General features: G+C 40.8%; 2 protein-coding genes across 4 annotated transcripts; one reads left to right on the forward strand and one right to left on the reverse strand.

Moving 5' to 3' along the window:
• Positions 1-1005: 1005 nt before the first annotated feature.
• Positions 1006-10614, reverse strand: gsr (glutathione reductase). 2 transcript variants are annotated; one of them, XM_008295159.1, is made up of 13 exons: positions 10490-10614; positions 9949-10234; positions 9094-9120; positions 8904-8992; positions 7917-7986; positions 7618-7765; positions 6706-6760; positions 6518-6617; positions 6153-6407; positions 5004-5115; positions 2515-2646; positions 2237-2370; positions 1006-1666 (listed from the first exon to the last, which is right to left on the reverse strand). In XM_008295159.1, exons 1-13 carry the CDS (start codon positions 10534-10536, stop codon positions 1517-1519), a joined length of 1605 nt encoding a protein of 534 aa, XP_008293381.1. In that variant the 5' UTR covers positions 10537-10614; the 3' UTR covers positions 1006-1516. The 2 variants fall into 2 exon arrangements, with proteins under 2 accessions (XP_008293381.1, XP_008293390.1); XM_008295168.1 differs by lacking the exon at positions 10490-10614 and having other exon boundaries at positions 9957-10026.
• A 203-nt stretch (positions 10615-10817) lies between these two features.
• On the forward strand, positions 10818-19029 carry znf518b (zinc finger protein 518B). Of its 2 annotated transcripts, none has more exons than XM_008295187.1 (2): positions 10818-10886; positions 14341-19029. In XM_008295187.1, the coding sequence occupies exon 2, from the start codon at positions 14492-14494 to the stop codon at positions 16922-16924; it is 2433 nt and encodes an 810-aa protein (XP_008293409.1). In that variant the 5' UTR covers positions 10818-10886; positions 14341-14491; the 3' UTR covers positions 16925-19029. The 2 variants fall into 2 exon arrangements, with proteins under 2 accessions (XP_008293409.1, XP_008293401.1); XM_008295179.1 differs by lacking the exon at positions 10818-10886 and adding an exon at positions 13949-13985.
• Position 19030: the final 1 nt, after the last annotated feature.

Below are 19030 nucleotides of genomic sequence, written 5' to 3' on the forward strand. Positions count from 1 at the left end.
AGCTGTCCTGTTCCATACCCATTTGTGTTACAAAAAAATCTAGGTCCTTATGTGTGAGTTGTACTGTGCCAAGAGAGACCCACACATTTCCAAAACTATTCTGTGTATTGGGTTTGAACCTTTTCCATTTGCTTAACAAACATCTCCTTAAAGTCAACGCAGGAACACCAATTCCTAGATGTCAAGCAATCTGCACATCAGATGGATGTGTACAAGTCTGCAGAGCATCCAACGATTGTCCAATGAGTTGGTTTTAAAAAAAACTAGTCTAAAAGCAAAAAAAAATAAAAAATCCCAAAAAACAGCATGCGTTAAATACTTAAAATCAAAATAATATCAAATACGATGTAACATGTGTCTATAATTATATAATCTATAACTCTGCATTATACTTTACAAGCAGATAAAGATTTGTATGTAAAATCATCAAGTGTAAAGTATCCAGTAACCATGGCAATTGCAATAATATAGTTGAGTAAAAAGTACATATGAGATATAGTATCACAAAATGGAACATAAAGTACAAGCACCTCAAAATGTTATTTAAATAAATTACATTACTTATTACCACTACTGTATTCTGAAAGTAATTTTGGTGTGGACATAAGAGATCACCTACCAGGCTGACGTTAGACATAGAGAGTATTTTACGTCATTGGTTAAACCACCTGTCAAGTAAAAGCCATAATTACATTTTTTTTTCGTCAGTAATGATATTGTGAGTCACTGAAGAAAAACAAAAACGAACATGAACATTCATCACAGTTCACCCATAATATTGTCTGTCAGGAGTTGTCTTAAATGGAACGTTATTATAATACGTTTTGACTTGATAGGTCTCTCTGGAAAAATCTGTCTGTCCAAGTGACTCCGTTATTGCCCAACCCGAATCAATTGTTAACGCACACAGGGAAGGGCACTTAAAGGGCGTTACAACACAGCAGCTAAACAAACAACAAAAAAAGTGCTGAGTCACAGAACTTGGAAAAAAAATAGCCACAACACTTAAGAAAAAGTTGCAGGTTTATTGGATCTTTTGAACAGTACAGTAGATATATGTCATGACCTTGCATTGGTATTGAAAAGGTGCCTTTAACAGCAGAAATGTTTGTATTATTCATCTGACAAATGACTGACAAATCAAACACATACACTAGGAGAGAGGTCTTTTGACTTCCCATGCAATCTCTTGACAACAAGACCTGCAGATCAATCACTTCCATTTCACAATCATTAAAATGGAATTCAGAGTTTTCAATCAATATTCATGACCCACAGTACAGTTTAAGAAGGTCATACCTCAGTCTTGGTCCATTTAGGTAATAATTAGAAAAAGCGAAACAATGCGTAACAAATAAGGTCACTTAAATGAGAGAAAATGGAAGCATGTCGGTAGTTTGATAAAGCAAGTCGTCAAGCTGATGCGAGAGTAGTACGGGGCAGTGACTCTGTCCTGGTATGCTTGTCTGGGCCGCTGGTCGTATAGGGAGGCAAGGGGGGGGCGTTTGTGTTTGCATTAACGCATGGTGACAAACTCCTCAGACGAGGTGGGGTGAATGGCGACGGTCTTGTCAAAGTCTGCTTTGGTAGCGCCCATTTTGATGGCGACAGCAAATCCCTGCAGCATCTCGTCACAGCCCAGGCCCTGCATGTGCAGACCTACCACCTGGGGAAATGAGAAAGATCAGCTTTTGACAATAACCGCAGCGGTTTGTGTACAAAAAGAAAGAAAATACGGACACAGTCTAACTTATAAAAAGGTTTTAGCTGAGGCAGTAACGGCCTTAAAGAGACTTCAAGTGCCCTCTTTGCTGCTTTCTGTATTAGAGTAAAGGGATGCAAAGGTAATTTTTAGTGTCTTCATAAACTTTGGCCTCAGTTGTGAAACATGGGACAACAACTGTGGTTACAGCATAGTAAGAACAGGAGCAATATCTTAGGTTTTTAAACAAATGTGAAGATGGTTTAGAGAAGATTCTGCTTTTCATATTTTAATACCACAAAAAGTTTTCAAGCAAGTTTTCAGATCTTCATTGTTGCAGATAATTAAGTGATGTATATATTAAGAAATAATGTCAGTTACACAATACGGTAGCACAGAAACTATTTACAACTGTGGAAAAATCCAAACATTTCTGAGAAAATTCTAATTTAAAGTACGGTTTCTGATTTGTAGAGATGTGTTAGTAATTTCCTTTACCAAGTGGCTGTTATATTGAGAGGAGATGCCTCCTACCTTCTCCTCTTTGCCCTCACACACCAGCTTCATGATGCACTGACTCTTCCTGCTTGTGATGGCGTGATACATCGGAGTGAAAGAAGTCTTGTAGATCTTTATATTCTCCTTTCCTCTGGCTTTGATGGCCTCCTCTGTGGCAAGAACAAACGCAAGCAAGCATATAAATTAACACAAAACTTGTGCAGCATTTCCGTTGGACTCAAATTACAGTGAGAAAATAAGAAATGAGAAAATGTCATAATTGTAAAGCTAAAGACACGTTCCGGTGTACTCACCCTCTGTGAGGCCCACAGTACCGATGGGTGGGTGGCTGAACACCACTGTGGGAATGCTGGAATAGTCCAACTTGGAGTCTTTCTTGCCCTCAAACAGTCTGTGTGCCAGCTTTCTGCCTGCAGCGATGGCAACTGTACCAACACATAGCATCACATAACATCAGTGTGCTTTGAATATTGATAAATTTCCTATGAAAACATTTCAGGTGCTGTCAGGAGTGAAATGCTTTATTCTAAAACCACAGAAACAGGTACGAGCTAACACGACTAATGCAGGATTTCATAATGCAGAAGCAGAGTTCAGATTTCTGGACACATTCAGACACTTCTAAAGTGCACGAAGAAGGGAAAGAGTCTGAGAAGGTCAAAACTACAGCAGGAACAATGACTTTTTTGTGACACCAACACGTTTTGGACACAGTGAGATTTGCTTATTGTGTCTCACAGGAAGCTGTTCCTTATTGTACATTTGTTGCAGGGATTTAGACATTTTAAAGTATTTCACGATGGGAAAGATTACAATATATCTTAGCTATAAATGACAAATGGATTTCTGTTGTGTCTATTGCACTGTACGTACAGACATGAAGAATAGTAATAGGTGGTGCAGAAAATGTCTTTTATCCTTTTAATCAGTATTTTAGCATTTTGTTCTTGCATTTTTAAAAAGGTACTGAAAGAGTCATTTTACTCCATTTAAAGCTGAACTGATGAATCCACCAGTGGAGGTATGAATGTATTTTGAAGGTGATATTTGGAGCAACATCTCTGTCTGAATGCTGATTTGGTTGTTTAAGAACACTAAAGTTTGTTGAGGCTGCACCAGAACTGAGAAGCTTAATTGTTCATGTTTTAGCTTTTGGTTCATATATGTCACACCTTAGTACAAGAAACCCAAACCTTATAAACACAACAGAACTGCACTATGAAGCGAGTTCAACCTATCTTTTCCTTATCTGGATTCACTTAACCTAACAATCTGGATAAGCTGTCGTAAGAAGCTGGTTACTGTCTCAGTAACTCAGCCAGAGTTGGAAGACCAGATGACCAATCACAAACTGGGAAAGGTCTACTGGCATCACTTTAACATCAAAGAGCAATTGCTGTAGAAATGATTAGAATTGCTACAATTATAGAACTGTTAAAAATAGAAGATTTTAAACTCATAATACAGACTCAAAGTAAAACAGCAGCAGCAGCTAAAGCAGAAGGGCAGATTGTGTAAAATTTAACAGGCTTATCAATATCCCGAGTAGATCCGACTATTATTACAAATGTATTTTCTGTTAAAGAACAAGTTGCTTGGATGTACTCATCTGGATGTAAGACTGTTTTATTGCCTCAGCTGCAACCCTGCAGTGTTAAACCGTCTGAAACGAGTAAAAAATGCACATAAAAACATAATTCAAAGCGACAAGTGGGCTGACTCTCCTATTGTATAGAAGGCTACGTGGAAGTCTGTGCAGCTTTATGTATTTCTAACAAAAAGAGCAAACTAAAATCATAAACCAATATGAGAAGTTTAAAATGTAATACAGGCTGAAAACAGTCACTGCTGCAGCCAAAGTCACAAAGGAAAGCTGCAATGAAATAACACTCTGTGATAAGTGTAATTAATATGCTCATCAATATCACTGTCCCTTTGTGACACAAGTTGCTTAGATGTACGTTTCTTATTCATGGCTCAAGATTCGATTTAATTTTTATCACAAAACTGTATCACAAAATGACATCTTGTCCTTTTATGCTGCTGACAGAAAGACAAATTATTTATGAAACACATAATCCAGTAATAGAACTCAAACTCGTTTCATGGTGCTGTGTCAGATGAACTCTGTAATCTCACATTAAGTCTCATTCCTTTGGCTCCCACACACTTTTAGTCTTATTCTTTCAGCTGCTTAAACAGTTTTGGGAGCGAATAAAGAACAAATCATACTTCAAAGGGATAAATAGGCTTATTGCAAATCTTTTAAGGTCAACAATCAGGCTATGAGACTGCAGTGTTTTGTTTCAGGATTATAACGCTCTACAAAAGCAGATAGAACAATAAAATGACTTTGAAATCGCTTGTAGCTCTAAAAACTTAGGCTGCCCCTCTAACTATTTGCACACTAAACTCTGCTGGATCTTCTAATGCTGATGACATTTTTCCAAGAGAACTGATTGGTCCCTAGTAGCTGCTTTTACATGCACTGCTCTCTTATCTGGAACCTAAACTGCTTCGGAGCAGGTTAGCCGTTCAGCACTAGTTACCATGGAGATGTGAAGAGCTGAACCACCACCGTCGTACCAACAACACAGAGTTAAACCTGAAGTAACTTTAAATCCTGCATCGTAGTACAAACCCCTGGACTACAAAGTTCTGTTGACCTGCTATTAAAATATGTATTTTTGTTTGTGTAAGGCTGTACGTGCCCATTGTTGGAACCACATCTTTTTTAAGCTAGCTCTACCCGCGTACAGTACTTATTGGTGTTACTTCCTACCGGGTGTGAGAAGAGCTTTGCCACAAACATCTCCGACGGCGTAGATCCCTGATCGATTGGTGTTCTGAAACTCGTCCACGATGATGTGGCCTTTTTCATCTGTATCCACACCCTGACAAACACAGAGAGAAACTGTTGTAGTTATTACAAATTAGAAAAGAAACCAACAACTTTGAACTGGCAGATGAACTTGTATTAACTTTGCTGTAATAATAATAATCATAAAGTAAATGAAGCCAGTAAACAACTGCATCTAAGACAAAGTATTATCAACAAGCAACGGTTTCGAGGAAAGACACTGTATGTTTTGGCTGTTTCCATTCTCTCCTTTACTGTACACTGTTACCTTTGAAGAAGGAGCCAGAAACTCTGTCTGCGCCAAGAAAACAACAAATGACTCATCCTAACTGTGGAGGATTAAATGTAAACCAGCATAAACGGAGCCAAGGCCTCTCCCTCCCTCAAAGTCCTCACAGGACTCACTGAACAGTGTTGGACTTGGTTTTGTGTTTTCGACAAACAGGCTAGTGGTTCAATGAGTGTTAGAACTGCTGCTTTAATAAGTCATTCATGTTCTCATACGTGTAACAGATTAGTCTGAAACCAAGAATCAGACAAGGTGGTGTTCAGTAGGTACATAGGTATTTGAACTTCACTGTCGAAGGGCCACTAACAGTCATTAAGTGAGATAATCAGCACTTGAACTCTAACCAACAACATGACATATGTTTATGACGGGCGTCTAGTCGTGTTCCCAGATTATCCCAAATCACTGGCTAAAGATGATGTCATTCCAGGTTTACTTTGAATTCTTTCCTCCCACAAAAGCTCTAAAATATGAAAGTGTTTGTCTAATATTGTGTTGATTAATGTTTGTATATGTAGTTAAAAAACAAAAATGAATAAAGTGGCCAGGATGGATGTAACACAAAGGTATACTGAGCACAGCAGAACACTAACTTCAGACGGACCGTGGTCATCAAGCTGCTGTGAGCGCATCATTACGGTTTTACTGATGAATACTGTTGAATGTGATTTAAACCTTGTCCTGCCACAAAATGACAGTCGGGACAAAAGTTTGTTCTGTCAGCAGACAGTCACCATCCAGTCTACGGTAAACATCAAAACCTGTCATGAGCAGACTGTTACCATCCCGCCGATGTTCAGTCCAGATGTGTTGGGCTGCCTGCCGATGGCCCAGAGAAGGCAGTCCACCTCCTGGATGACGCTGATCTTCTCCTCGTCGTTCTTCTTCTCTGGATCTTTGGTGACAATCGTCACCTCCAGGCCTTTGTCTGTTTTACTCACAGACTTCACCTGAGAGTTCTTCCACAAATCTATACCAGTGTTCTGCAGTTCCTTGGTGCAGTTTGTGCTTATGAAGGTGTCAAAGTTCCTCAAAACCTACAGAGAGAATATGAGAGCACACAGATGTGTTTTTGTTACTGTGTGGCTGCAATCATTGGAACAACTGAGCGTGTGGTTTGTGTTGTGGTTCTGCGTTTCCCTCTTACTCCTGTCTGTCGAATAATGAGGGATGTTTTGGACCCCAGGGTGGAAAGGATGCCTGCCATCTCCACAGCAATATATCCAGCACCAACAATCACACTGCGTCTGTCAGGAAAACAAAACTTTTCATTACAGATACAAACATTTTTCTTGGTATCTAATAAACACTGAAGTGACTGTATGAAAATCTTACTTTGGCAGGGTTTCAAGCTCAAAAAAGCCATCGCTGGTAATGCCCAGACTTGCCCCTGAAACAGTAGAAAACAAACATTATTTAACCTTCTGAACACTGAAAATCAGCCATAAACTTGAAAAGCTCCCCCCATTTCTTTTTTAAAGATGAACCACGTATCAGAGCCAGAAATGGTTAGAACAGAAAGATTCATCAGATTTTCAGCTTTCCAGTCTTCATGTCATATCATCATTAACATGTTTGACTTTCTGTTTTGTCAGGAAAATGTACTATTATTTGATTGAAACCTAAAATCACTTAATTCTACACGTCTCTTGTAAAATTTGCCAAAGAAAACAAGCCGATTGAACAAACCGGATTCAGTAAGAAAAACTAAAAATATTTACTTCTCAGCAAAACCAAGAAGACATGATTGACTGAACAGCAAGTCGCATTAAAAAAACAAAAAAATCTGATACTTCTTATCTGAACTAGGCTGAACTGCAGGTTGTGTTTACAGAGAACAATGCCAATTAAAATGGAAAACAGTAAAACATCTATAGTGTGAAGAAAACTAATTTTCCCACAACACCTGTGGACACGTGAAAAAAGTTTCATTGTTGATCCCAGATTTTTAAAGTTTTGTGATGTACATAATCAAAGAAACTGAACTTTTGTTTTTAAGATTTATGGCATTTCAACTGTATCATTCTGCACACAAGACATTTTCTCTACTTCTAGTCGTGGTTGTTCTGTTTCCATCTGTTTCCAGGCACGCGACTATTTATTGCACTAAAAATGTGAGAGCATCAAAATATAAGGGTTTGAGAGGGTTAATCAATAGATAAAATAAAACAAACTACTCGGGCACAGCAGAGCTTCACACAAAGACGACTACCTTTCCCCAAGTAAAACCTCAGCACTCTGTCTTACCAGGCACTTCATCATCACTCAGAACAGAAGGCTGCCCTCCAGTGGCAATGAGGATGTGAGGAGCTGTGTACTTCCTTCCATTGACCTCCACGGTCGGCTCGGGAGCGTCTGTAAACCTGGCATAACCTTGAACGGTTTGGATTTTAGCCTGGAATGAAGTAGACATTGTTATTTTCCCCACATTTTTTCTCTCTCTGCATTTGAAAATAACACAAACAAACCAATGAAAATCAAATCATTCTGATAAACCGATGTTGTGGCAAACACACATAACAAATAGAATGTACAATTGAATTTACCTTGTCAAGATTGTTGCGATAAATACGATTAAGGTGAGTGACGTATGCATCCCTTTTGGCCTTTAGAGTTCTGCAAACAAACACACACAAAGATTGTCCAGGCAGCCAAACCCTGTCCCGTATCTGCAAACTACACAGAGCATTGTCCGTATGCCATTCACTGAACAGAATGATTTCATAAAGAATAAATATGTATTCTCTAGGCGTGATATTTGATATCTCACTACAACATATTCCTCATATCAAACATGTGTGACTACAAAAATAGCACATCACAATACATGCTATTCTTGTTTTTTAATTGCAAGAAAATATTTCTCTTCATATTTTCATTTTAGGAAAATTGCATCACAAAAACTACTGAAATTTATCAACCTATTGCTGTAAGACTTGTAGATACAAGACAAAATAACAGACGCATATCATAATATGAAACAAGTAAACATAAGTTAAAGTTTAGTCGACAGCTTTGACATAGTTTAAGGAGCTGAAGCATGAGAGACGTCCCACAGGTAACATTTTCTGCATTACATTAATGATTTCAACTCTTTATATTTGAATATATACTATTATCAATGAGCTTTTTATTGAAATATCACCAATATTCAAATTAAAATAACTTTATTTATCCCCTAATTCAAAAATAAATGTATGTCGGTGAAATTTCATACAAGTTCATTCAAGGACACATGAAACTGCTGTTAGTTGTATTCAAGTGGTTCGTGTCCCTGAGTCAAGTTTCCTCATGCCACCCTCAGCCACTCCTTCCCCAGACTTATCTCAAACAGTCATGTTGACTTAACTATGTTGCACACAAAGACAGAAGTGGGCTAAAGTGAAGCAACAACGAAAAAAGAAGGAAAGAAGCAACAGACTGTGAAATTAATACCGCTTTGTTCCAGGAACAACTTTCAAAATAGCCTATTATAGTTGCACAAAAAAAAGAAGAAAGAAGTGAAGACGACACCAGCAGACACTGGAACTTACTCCCAACTGAAACGAACATTTCCGACATCGAAGCCGTAATCGTTGTGATCGTGAAGATACTCAGCATGAACGGCTGCATTCCACATAACCTGTTAAGAAATGTAAATGCACTGCATGAGCATCTTGAGACTGTCCAAGCAGAAATTACTTAAAACCTGCCCGGTTACTGGACGAACAGGAAGAAAATTACCTTCTTGGGGACACAGCCAACATTGACCTGAAAAACATCGAAGGAGAGCAAATTAGTTGAATGAAAGTTTGGCTGAAAAGCATCTGAGCACATGTTAAACTGTAAAGAAAGCTTTTTAGATCTACACGAAGGAGCTCTGAACATTTTTTAGTGCATTGCCGTACGTGTTGTAGCGTTGAATGAAAAAAAAAAAGTGACTTAAAAAAATCGTTTGTAGTTTGACCCAATTCAAAGCAATCAGAGCCGTGTTGTAATGAACTGAAATGTGTATGTTCAAGGTAAATATAGAAGCAAAGTGAAGTGAAAAATAAGAAAAGTATTCTGCAAATAAAAAGGAGCAAACATTGGGTTTAGCTGGTTGCTGTCTAATCCATTTTTAGATGATTTAAGTACAAAATGATGTTATAAGACTTATTCTCCTCATCCCCACCATGTGGTTTCTACATACAGTTCAGGTGAATATAATGAATGGAGCCAATCATGTCATCAGAAACAACACACAATGCAGGAAACTCAACAGTTCTGCACAAATACAAACTTCCTCAAATTGCAGAACTTGTGCACAAAAATCCAGAGCTTCCCAATTTCTTTTTTTTCTATTACATTTGTTTTTTATAAATAAAGGACAAGGTGAGGAATGTTCAATGTTCAGACTCTGGATTTCAGCTCCAGAGCTTTTAACTTCCAACAAACCCACAATGTTTGTCACACAAACACACCAACACAACAAAAAAAACTTCCACAAAAGGCGTCCGGAGGCTTCGCAGTGAGCCTGGTAGCTGCACAGGTTGACAGCGGCCTGGAAGGATGGCAGAGTTGCTGTTGTTTTTTTTTTTGATTTTGATTTTTACTCACGCAGGTACCTCCGAGTTTGTGACTCTCGATGACGGCGGTGTTCGCTCCGAGCTCCGCCGCCCTCCGAGCCCCGGCCAGACCTCCGGAGCCGCCGCCGATCACCAGAAAGTCGAAGCGGGTCGCGTCTGCTGCTGCCGCCGGGTCTGAGGCCATGCTGCGGGTCACTGCGTGTCTGCGAAAAGACGAGAAAAGTCGCTTTCTGAGGACGAGCCGGCAGGGAGCTAGTGTCCGGGTTAGCTGCGGTAATATTGCCATAACCAGGAAGCTCGCAGGCGAATGTGTCCGACTGAAAAAAAAAAAAAAAAAAAAATGGGGAATGGGAGGGTCAAGTGAAAGCCAATGCTGTGTCATTATGAATTGCAACAATGGTGTGTAAATCCCAGAAACAGTTTTCACAATAGTCATGGTGATCCTCACATGACAATAACAGCTGTAGATCAGAGCAGATGCTGCAACAAGAACCACGTGTCCAGCTCAGTTTAAGGCATTTACAGCCCCGCTGTGTGGATTAAAGTACAGAAATCCATCTTTAACCGCTCACCTTGCCAGTGACACCGACGGAAGCAGTCTGCAGGTTCTCAACAGCATGTTTTAGGACATTTCAGTCACCCACAGTTCTCCTGCTTTCTGTCCCTGTGGCCTCCCTCCCTCTCTCTCTCTGGTGTTTGGACTTGATCTCGTTAAAAGCTTCAAAGCACTTCCCGGGTCACAGGATGAGCTCACCAATAAAACAGAGCCCCTTCACACCAGCTGCTGCCATAAAACCAGCCTCTCACTATCTGTGTATCAGCGCAAATGGAGCCCTTGTGTGATTTAGTGAGAGATGCAGCCATGTTTACATTTGGTACATGATGGAGGTGAAGTCTGAAGGCGTGGAGGAGGACCAAGGAGGGGTTTGGAGGCGCTACGTTGTCTGTGTAGAAGATGTCACATCTAACGTAAGTGATCCCGGCAAATACAGGAGACCTGCGTTGCATTTTTTCAAGAATCGCACGTATACCGTGTTCAGTTTGTCAGCTGTCAAGAACAACAATATAAATGTGTATTTCCGGTTAGAACTTTCAAAATAATACTTCACTCTCGCATAGCTGGTCTTGCTGAAGAATGGTCTGGCTCCATCTTATCATCAGTCTTCTATGGGTACAAAAAAAAAATAAAAGTAGTAGGTTGTTGGTATTTCTTTAAACCGGGGTCAGCAACCTTAAACACTCAAAGAGCCATTTGGACCCGTTTCCCACAGAAAACAGAACACAAAACCCTTCTGACATCTAAAATGAAGATAACACTGCATATGTGACCCATCTGCACAAAATCAGTCACATTGTGCCTTGGGCTATAGCCGAGGTACAGTCTGAATTACCTTAAACCATGATAAAATATTGATTTTGGGTTTGTTACTTATACATTAGAGTGTAATAATGTTATGCTCTATATCGCTGTCAAATACCGTCAGGCGCAATGCGACTGATTTCTCGCAGATAGGTCACATATATTATTTTTTACTTTCATGCTATGTATAAAAAGCTACAGTGTGTTGCATTTATGAAATCAATGAACTGCTACAGAGAAAACAAAATTTTATTTCTGCATGCAAAACATTTTGAGCTCCAGAAAAAAAAGGCGCTGGGTTGAAGGTTGCTTTCAAATAAAATACTCAGGGTCTATTTGAGTCCTCCTCGTATTTATGAAATAAAAAGCCTAACTTAAATCATTCACCTGCAGCAAAGTAAAAATGCCGTCTGGTTGTCCTGCTGACTGCAGCTGGGACTGCTGACCAGACTTTGGGACGGAAGGAGCTCACGGCAGCACCGCTGCTCGCTGAGGACAGTAACTACAGAACGATTCGTGTTTTCATGTCAGAGTCTCCAACAACACCAGAAAGAGTCGCTAGATTTGTCACTAGTTGCTTTTTAATTAGACGTTTTATTTTAATGCTACAAGATCATCATAATCTTCAAATTTAGAATTCCGTTTTAAAAACTAACAAACTAAAATAAAATACATTTAAATTAAATGCTCATTATTTATTTTTCCAAAGGCACAAGGAGGTGCAGCAGAGGTATGAAAGAGCCACATGTCTTGCTGACCTCTGCTTTAAACCAATGGCAAATGTGTTGAGTGGAGCAAAACGAAGGATGCAGCTTGTTCCTGCAGTACAGTAACAGGGGGACGGTTTTGGTGGAACATTTGCACATAGGGAGGTGAAAAACTGTCATTAAAATGGTAAATTCTCCTCCTCAAAAAACTTGCAGGGCTGCCTTACAGCCTGATCCAAATCCTCAACAAACTTTCAATTTTCACTGTGGTGGCTTGCTGCTCAGAAGTTGTCCGTATAGTGAAGGAGATTTTGAAAACAGTAGCAGGTAGTCAGACTACCCTCACATTACCATGCTTCACAGCATTGTTTTGTGACTTACAGTACACCTGTCTGGACTCATTGGATGCAGGTATAGGTATAAGTTTGTCCTCCTTTTTTCATGTATCTACATGCTACCAATTTTCAAAATCCACTTCACTACAGCAACAACAACCTTTGAGCAGCAAAAATTTTAGATTGTATTTAGACTTTCTGGTGAATTAACCATTTTAATGACAGTGCCTGCATCCCTGTGTGCAAATAGTCCACCAAAACAGTCCCCATCACTGTTTTTAGGGGACACAGTTGCTGCATCCTTTGCCTTGCTCTGCCTAAAACGACTGTGGCAGGTTCAAAGCAACACAAACACACAACAGCATATTATCCCCCATATATATATGATAAGGAGGTGCTGCCAGACCATTTTGTGCTGCAGAATGGTTATGCAAGACTACAGTATGCCTAAATGGAATAAAGACTGATGTCTATGGGTGTCTTATAAGTAAAGCAAAGAATTCAACCTTTTGGCCAGTGAGATAGAATGATAGTGAAATGCACCATTAATAGACACGTCATCAATTCTTTATAATATAGTACGATCAATATTTTTACTTACATGCATTAGATGTAACCCCCCCAAGAAAGCACATAACAAAAACAGTAGGTTCAGCTGCATGAACCAGCCCCAAGCCCGCTCCCTCCCTGGATCATATACAGCCAGTTGTATCCTTTGATAAGAAGTCACTCTGTCGATCTCCACGTGGTTTCGCTGCAGGATTTCTGCAGCTGCCTGGACCTTTTACAACCTTTGTCTGTGCCTGCAGGCCCCAAAGTCAACATAAATCCTTTTATCCTTATTTTTTATTCATGTGTGTATATTTGCATGTGTGTGAGTTGATGTGTGGTTAAATTCAAATTAAATAATTTTTCTTCTGCAGGTCTTTATATAAAAATTGGAAATCAAGAATATTGCAATAGATATTGACTAAACTGAAATATTTTACTGCAACACATGTTTCAGCTACATCGCTCCACCTTTATTTTTATTCTACACAATTCATCCATCTGTCCATCTGCTGTACCTGCTTTATGCAAAAAGGCTGGAGCCTTTCCCAGCTGACGTGGAGCGAAGGGCGAGGTCCACCTCGACAGATGGGCAGGCCATCATGTGAGAGACAGACAGTCAGCAACACCTATACATTAATTAACCTGCCATACATGTCTTTGGACTCTGGCGCCCAGGGAGAGGCCATGCAGGCACAGGGACACCATGCAATTTCCACACAGAGAGGGCCAGCCCACCAGAACAGCTGAAGCCAGGACCTTGTTGGGTGAGGACAGCTGTAGCCCCCTCCAATACAATTCAGTGGCGTGGATTTCAGGTTACCAGTGTCACCAATACATCAAGGATATTGTAGTTCAGAAAAAGAGAAAGCTTTTTTTTCAAATGAAGTGCAATAAAAGAAACTCTTATCTTTTAGGTGCTCTTGTTTTGAAAGTCTCAGTTGCGGAAGTGTTTGTGTTAGCTGTAAATGCTAACGAGCAGCTAACCGAGAGCGGCTCTGTTGGCTGCGTTGACAAGCGTCAGTATCACGTCCAAAAAACGGGATTCTCATTGTAATTCATTGACTAGAAACAGCACCCAGCAGACCAGGACGCTGTTCCATAACACCACAGCCAGGTACGTGACAGGAATTCCCTCTGCTGCGGACACAAACAGCTGAAATGCGGGCCGTCGTCTCCGCGACCCCCCTGTTGTGGATTGATGGGGCCTTTTCCCTGCGTTCAAACGAAGGCAGCTCGGGGCGGCAGGGCCGAAATGCAAATGTGCATGACTGGGTTCAGTTTTAATCAGCGCTTTGTTACGTTTGGTGTGCTAACTATCCGTAGAATGGTGAACAAACAGATGCAGGCGTTAAAAATGATGTATGGGCTGTGTGCGAGGGGGAGGGGCCGAGCGGGCCTCGTCTCCAGTCAGCACTGTGTCCTGCAAAGGTTCATCCACTCATCCCACTGTTGTCCTCTGTCTTTCACAGGAAGGGAGACGCTATAAACTGTCACCTCACGGCTGCATCAGTGAGCCTGCCTCCCTGAGGAATAAGTGCTGGACATGGATGTTTACTTACCGGTATAACTGCAGCCTTTGAATCCGTGAGACCTGCTGCCAGATGACCAGGAGACCTCACCATGAAGCCTGTCAGCTATCAGAGCATGCCGTCATCTGTCAGCAGTGGACATTCAAATATGGCACTGGATCGGGTATTAGGGACTTCAAACGTGATGTATTGTGAGAAATGTGGAATTGCATCTACAGATGCGGCAGCATTCAAGAAGCATATGTTGGAGCACATGCAGACCAAGTTTTACTGCTTTTACTGCAACAACGTCTCCTTCAGTGAGGCAGAATTAGCCGCGCACCTGAAGCAGCACACTTCAAAGTATCCGTTCACGTGTCCTCACTGTGGACAGGGCTACATGAGGAGGCTCTGCCTTGTGAAGCACATTGACCGTTTGCATAGTAAAATCATCAGTCAAGGACCTGCGAAGCCTGGCATGACAAAAAGTCCACAGATCCCTGTCTCCAGTGCCTTAAGAAGTGTGCCCGCTGCTGATCCATCATTGGTTCGACCGGTCGTTCGAGTGACAGTACCCACCCCGACTGCACCTGCTGCCAGGTTTGGAAAAGATGAACAGAGAGCGAAAACACTGGACACGAATGCATCAACTGCCACTAATGGTAATGCAGAACTTTTGTCCCCTTTGAATGGACTCATTCAGCACAACAGAGCGCTAACAGTTTCTCTTCCCGAGGAGGTAACGATCCCTGCCGGCTGCTTGGTGGAACTTGTCGAGGTGAAAACTGTCAACGGGACAAAAGAGTTAAAGCTGAGGCTTAGGCAACAGGAAAACGAGTCTGTGATAAAGGACACAAGGACCGCGACCTCTCAAAACACTGCACTGGGAAAGCCCTTATCTCCCACATTTAGTCATCCGAACATGGTGTGGTCTACGAGTATGGGCATGTGCACAGTAAACAGAAAACAGAGTGAATCAAAGACAGTACATTTGGAGCATCCAGCTCCTGTCCCCGTCAGTGTTTCCAACATCCTCCCGAATCCACTGAGCAAAGAAAAGAGTGTATTGAAAAGAACATCACCAGAAATAATCAACCTGGAGTGCAACACAGGCATCCCAAACAAGGTCCCCAAAAGCATCCTCAGTCCTGTGAGAGAAGGTAACAGTGGGATCAGCGTTACACAAACGGCACCTGTCAGCCATAATGCAGCTGCTCTCACCGCTCTCTCCACCAAGATTGCCAACCGGTTGAGTACGGCACTGCATCCAGACAGCATGGCAACAAGTGTTTCTCAGAGAATGGGGGATGAGAGAAAGAATGTGATTCTAGAGCATTCAAAAAGTATCCCACTCAGGAGGGCTTGTGACACAAAAAGCATTCCTCAAAACCTGCCATTGGCTGTGAAGCTGGAACCTCGAGCGATCCACCTCAAGAGCAACACTGTTTCAAAAGCAATGAAAGAGGCAGGGTCCTTGAACCAGCAAAGTTTGAAACCGGCCTCTCCCTCTCTAAGTGTTCCAGCTGTCCAAGTGAGACCTCAAGCACTTTTGGTCGGTAAAAATAATGTTGCAAGTCAGCCTCCGATCAAAACATCTGTCCTCTTTAATCACACGAGTTCAAAGATCTCGCCTTGGTCTCAGGAAGTGAGACCCAATGAGATAGCACGGGAAGGACATGTGTCGGAACCTGAGAGTTTCCCCGTCATCTCTTCTGTGTTTTCACTGAGTCAACAGCCAGAGGAAGTCCAAGGTTCCATTCAGCCACTGGTAATGGCTCTGCGTGGCATAGTGATGGATAAAAGGAGCAGCTCTGGCAGCAAAACTCAAGATCACATTAAGATAACGAACAGCACAGAGCAAGTGAACGCAGCTCCAACGTCAGGGCACTATGCTCAGGTCGCCACAAAAAATGGTTCCTTCACTCGTGACTTGGTATTGACAGGGAAGACGAGCGAGTCTGTAAAAGTAGAAGAGCATGATAAGGTCGTTCACCATCCTCCTGCACTGACCAATAACCACATCTTTGTCAAGGAGGAAAAAAATAGCACTGCACAAACAGACACTAAGCAAATCAGTCACATGTCTGCATCCAAATCCTCAATAGATGAAGAGTCTAAAACTGTCCCACATGTAGAGGAATCTGAGACTGCCAAAAGTGAGCATGACATCTCCTCAAAGTTCCTGACTGTCTCCCTGAAAAGGGTCCAAGTAGGTGTGTGGAAAAAAAGCAAGAAGGGACTGAAACTTAGAATATCTAAATATAAGACTGACGTCCCTGTGGCCAGTCTGACCGACTGTACAGTGATTTACCCGATGCCGTTGAAGGTGGACCAACTGGTGAAACGTCCGGGTCCGTACCAGCCGGTGGTGGTGCTCAATCATCCAAAGCCCCGGGTCTCTGTGCAGGGAACAAGAGCAGACACTTTTGCAGACACAGGAGCCTCTCAAGTGGTTCCAAAGTGCCAAATCTTAAAAATGAGGCTGAGCAAAGTGATGGGCCAAAAGTACGAGGTGATGGGGTGCACTGTTAGAGTGTTCCCATGAATGTGTCGCACAGAAGTGTCCATTTATGGGGAAATAAGTAGTATTACGGTGAAAAGATGTTAACTTCTAAAACTGATAAAATATTAAGCCAATTATTTTCTTTATGGGAGAATAGAATTAAAAAAAAAATGGACATCTAAGAAACACTTAACATTGTCTTATATGTATTATACGGAATATTAAAGTGCAATGTTTGACTGCTTTTACTCATGGAACATGAACTTTCCGCCGATGTAGATTGCTGTCAGTAATGCACAGATGTTAAATACTGTTTCAGAAGTTTGAGAAACCAGTAGATCTGTCAAAGTCATTATTTGCATGCTGTTTATTTAAAAAAAAAAGGATCCCTTTTTATTTATTTGTTTTGCTTGCATCGCTAGTATTGCGATTGTTCATCTGACATGTCTTTGCTGCAGCCTGAAACCGGTGCAGTACAACAGGAAGTGATGGGTGTTAATGGAAGATTAGCAATGGCATTTTTGTATGATGTCATTTCCTGTGGGTCAAAACTCACAGGCAGCGTTTAGTGAAAATATGGTGTTATCAAGTAATAGTCCAGATGAACAGAAAAGTTTGATTTCAACACAACAAAAAAGTGCATTTCCAGTCGTCACGTGTGAGAAAGCGTTTTGCATCTTTTACATTGTCCCCATTTAATCACGTATTCTTAGATGGCTTGTTGTACAGACACCACAAAGTCAACATTTCAGCTCTTATAACCGTCCAAAAGGTCTGTCCAGTTTCAAAAGCTTCTCTAAATTCGACCTGAAAAACCATAGTTTCATGGAGATCACAACCTTTCATCTGTCGTTCTGCCACCAGTTTTGTAGAGGTGCATTCAGGCACTCTTTGTAAACTCTTGCATTTGGAGAAAAATGACAAGTCAGCACACACTGTTGAGTTAATTCAATGGAATTGATGAATGAAAAAGTCCCATCAAGGTGTAAATAATGGGATTTGGACATACGCTGCACTGTGTGCTCCTGTTTGGATATGTTATGAACCACAGAGTTTGCCAGTTGTACATAAACACATGTTAAACTTGGGTTTTATGGAACATGTCTCAGTTTCCCACCTTGCTCGACATTTTGGTGAGAACTTGAATGTTTTGGACTTGTTGATGAAGGGGTGAATGAATGCACCGCAAGTTTTTAATCCTGTAAGGCCAGAGCTAAAGGCTCGGTGTTGTGCATTTTTGTTTTATTGTCTCAACATTTTTTGTAGTCTTTTTTTTTTTAGGTCTCTAAACTATAATGTGTAAATAGTTACAGATTTTTGGTCTTATTTATTTGACTTTACACTTCTGTTTTTTTTTTAGTTATTTTGGGATTTTCCTCCTTGTGTCTATCTGCCTTCTCTTGAGGTGTACAGTTCCAGCCCCATCGAAGTGGAGTCGACAAAAGCAACCCAGATTGGTTCATTACTGTAATAGAGACAAAAGCCATGTACCGTGGTTTGTTTTTTTGTTTAAAGAACTTTCCTGCCATGAAGATACTCAATGTCTGTGTATTTCCTGTGCAGTTAAAACCTGATGTAATTTTTTTTTTTTTTTGAAAGACTTAAACATAAGCAGTCTTCTTTCCTGACACTTTGCAGATCTGTTTCTCTTTTTTCAGAAGCATTATGAAACCTGTGTGTTCTTGTTTATACTATAATCATGATGGTTGAGGTGCTAGACCTATGATTATACTTATAGGTTTTGGTTGCCCCCAGTTTTTAATTATGTATGTATGCTTTGTTTGTGCTCAGATTTTATTGTGTACATACTTGTAAATATAAAATGTGGTGTTCATACTCAGTAGAAAACGGCCTCTTCCGCCCCCACACTTCAACCGTGCTTTACTTTCCTTGAACTGCAGTGTCGAAAGCTGCTGTGCAGGCTTTGTTATATATCATTACTTTAAAGTTCTTTGACAATCCGTTTTGATTGTTTGACTTTGTTTTTAATTCAAGACTCATCCGTGTGAGAACCAGTCCATGTTCCAGTTAAAAGTGTTTTGGTTTTATTACATTCTCAGTGTTCATATCATTGTGACTCATGCTTTTATAATGAAAATTGTGTAACTCCTCTTTTTTCTATTAAAAACAAGGTAAATATGATCACAC

This window comes from Stegastes partitus, unplaced genomic scaffold, assembly GCF_000690725.1.
Source record: "Stegastes partitus isolate 25-593 unplaced genomic scaffold, Stegastes_partitus-1.0.2 Scaffold22, whole genome shotgun sequence".
Taxonomy (NCBI): domain Eukaryota; kingdom Metazoa; phylum Chordata; class Actinopteri; family Pomacentridae; genus Stegastes; species Stegastes partitus.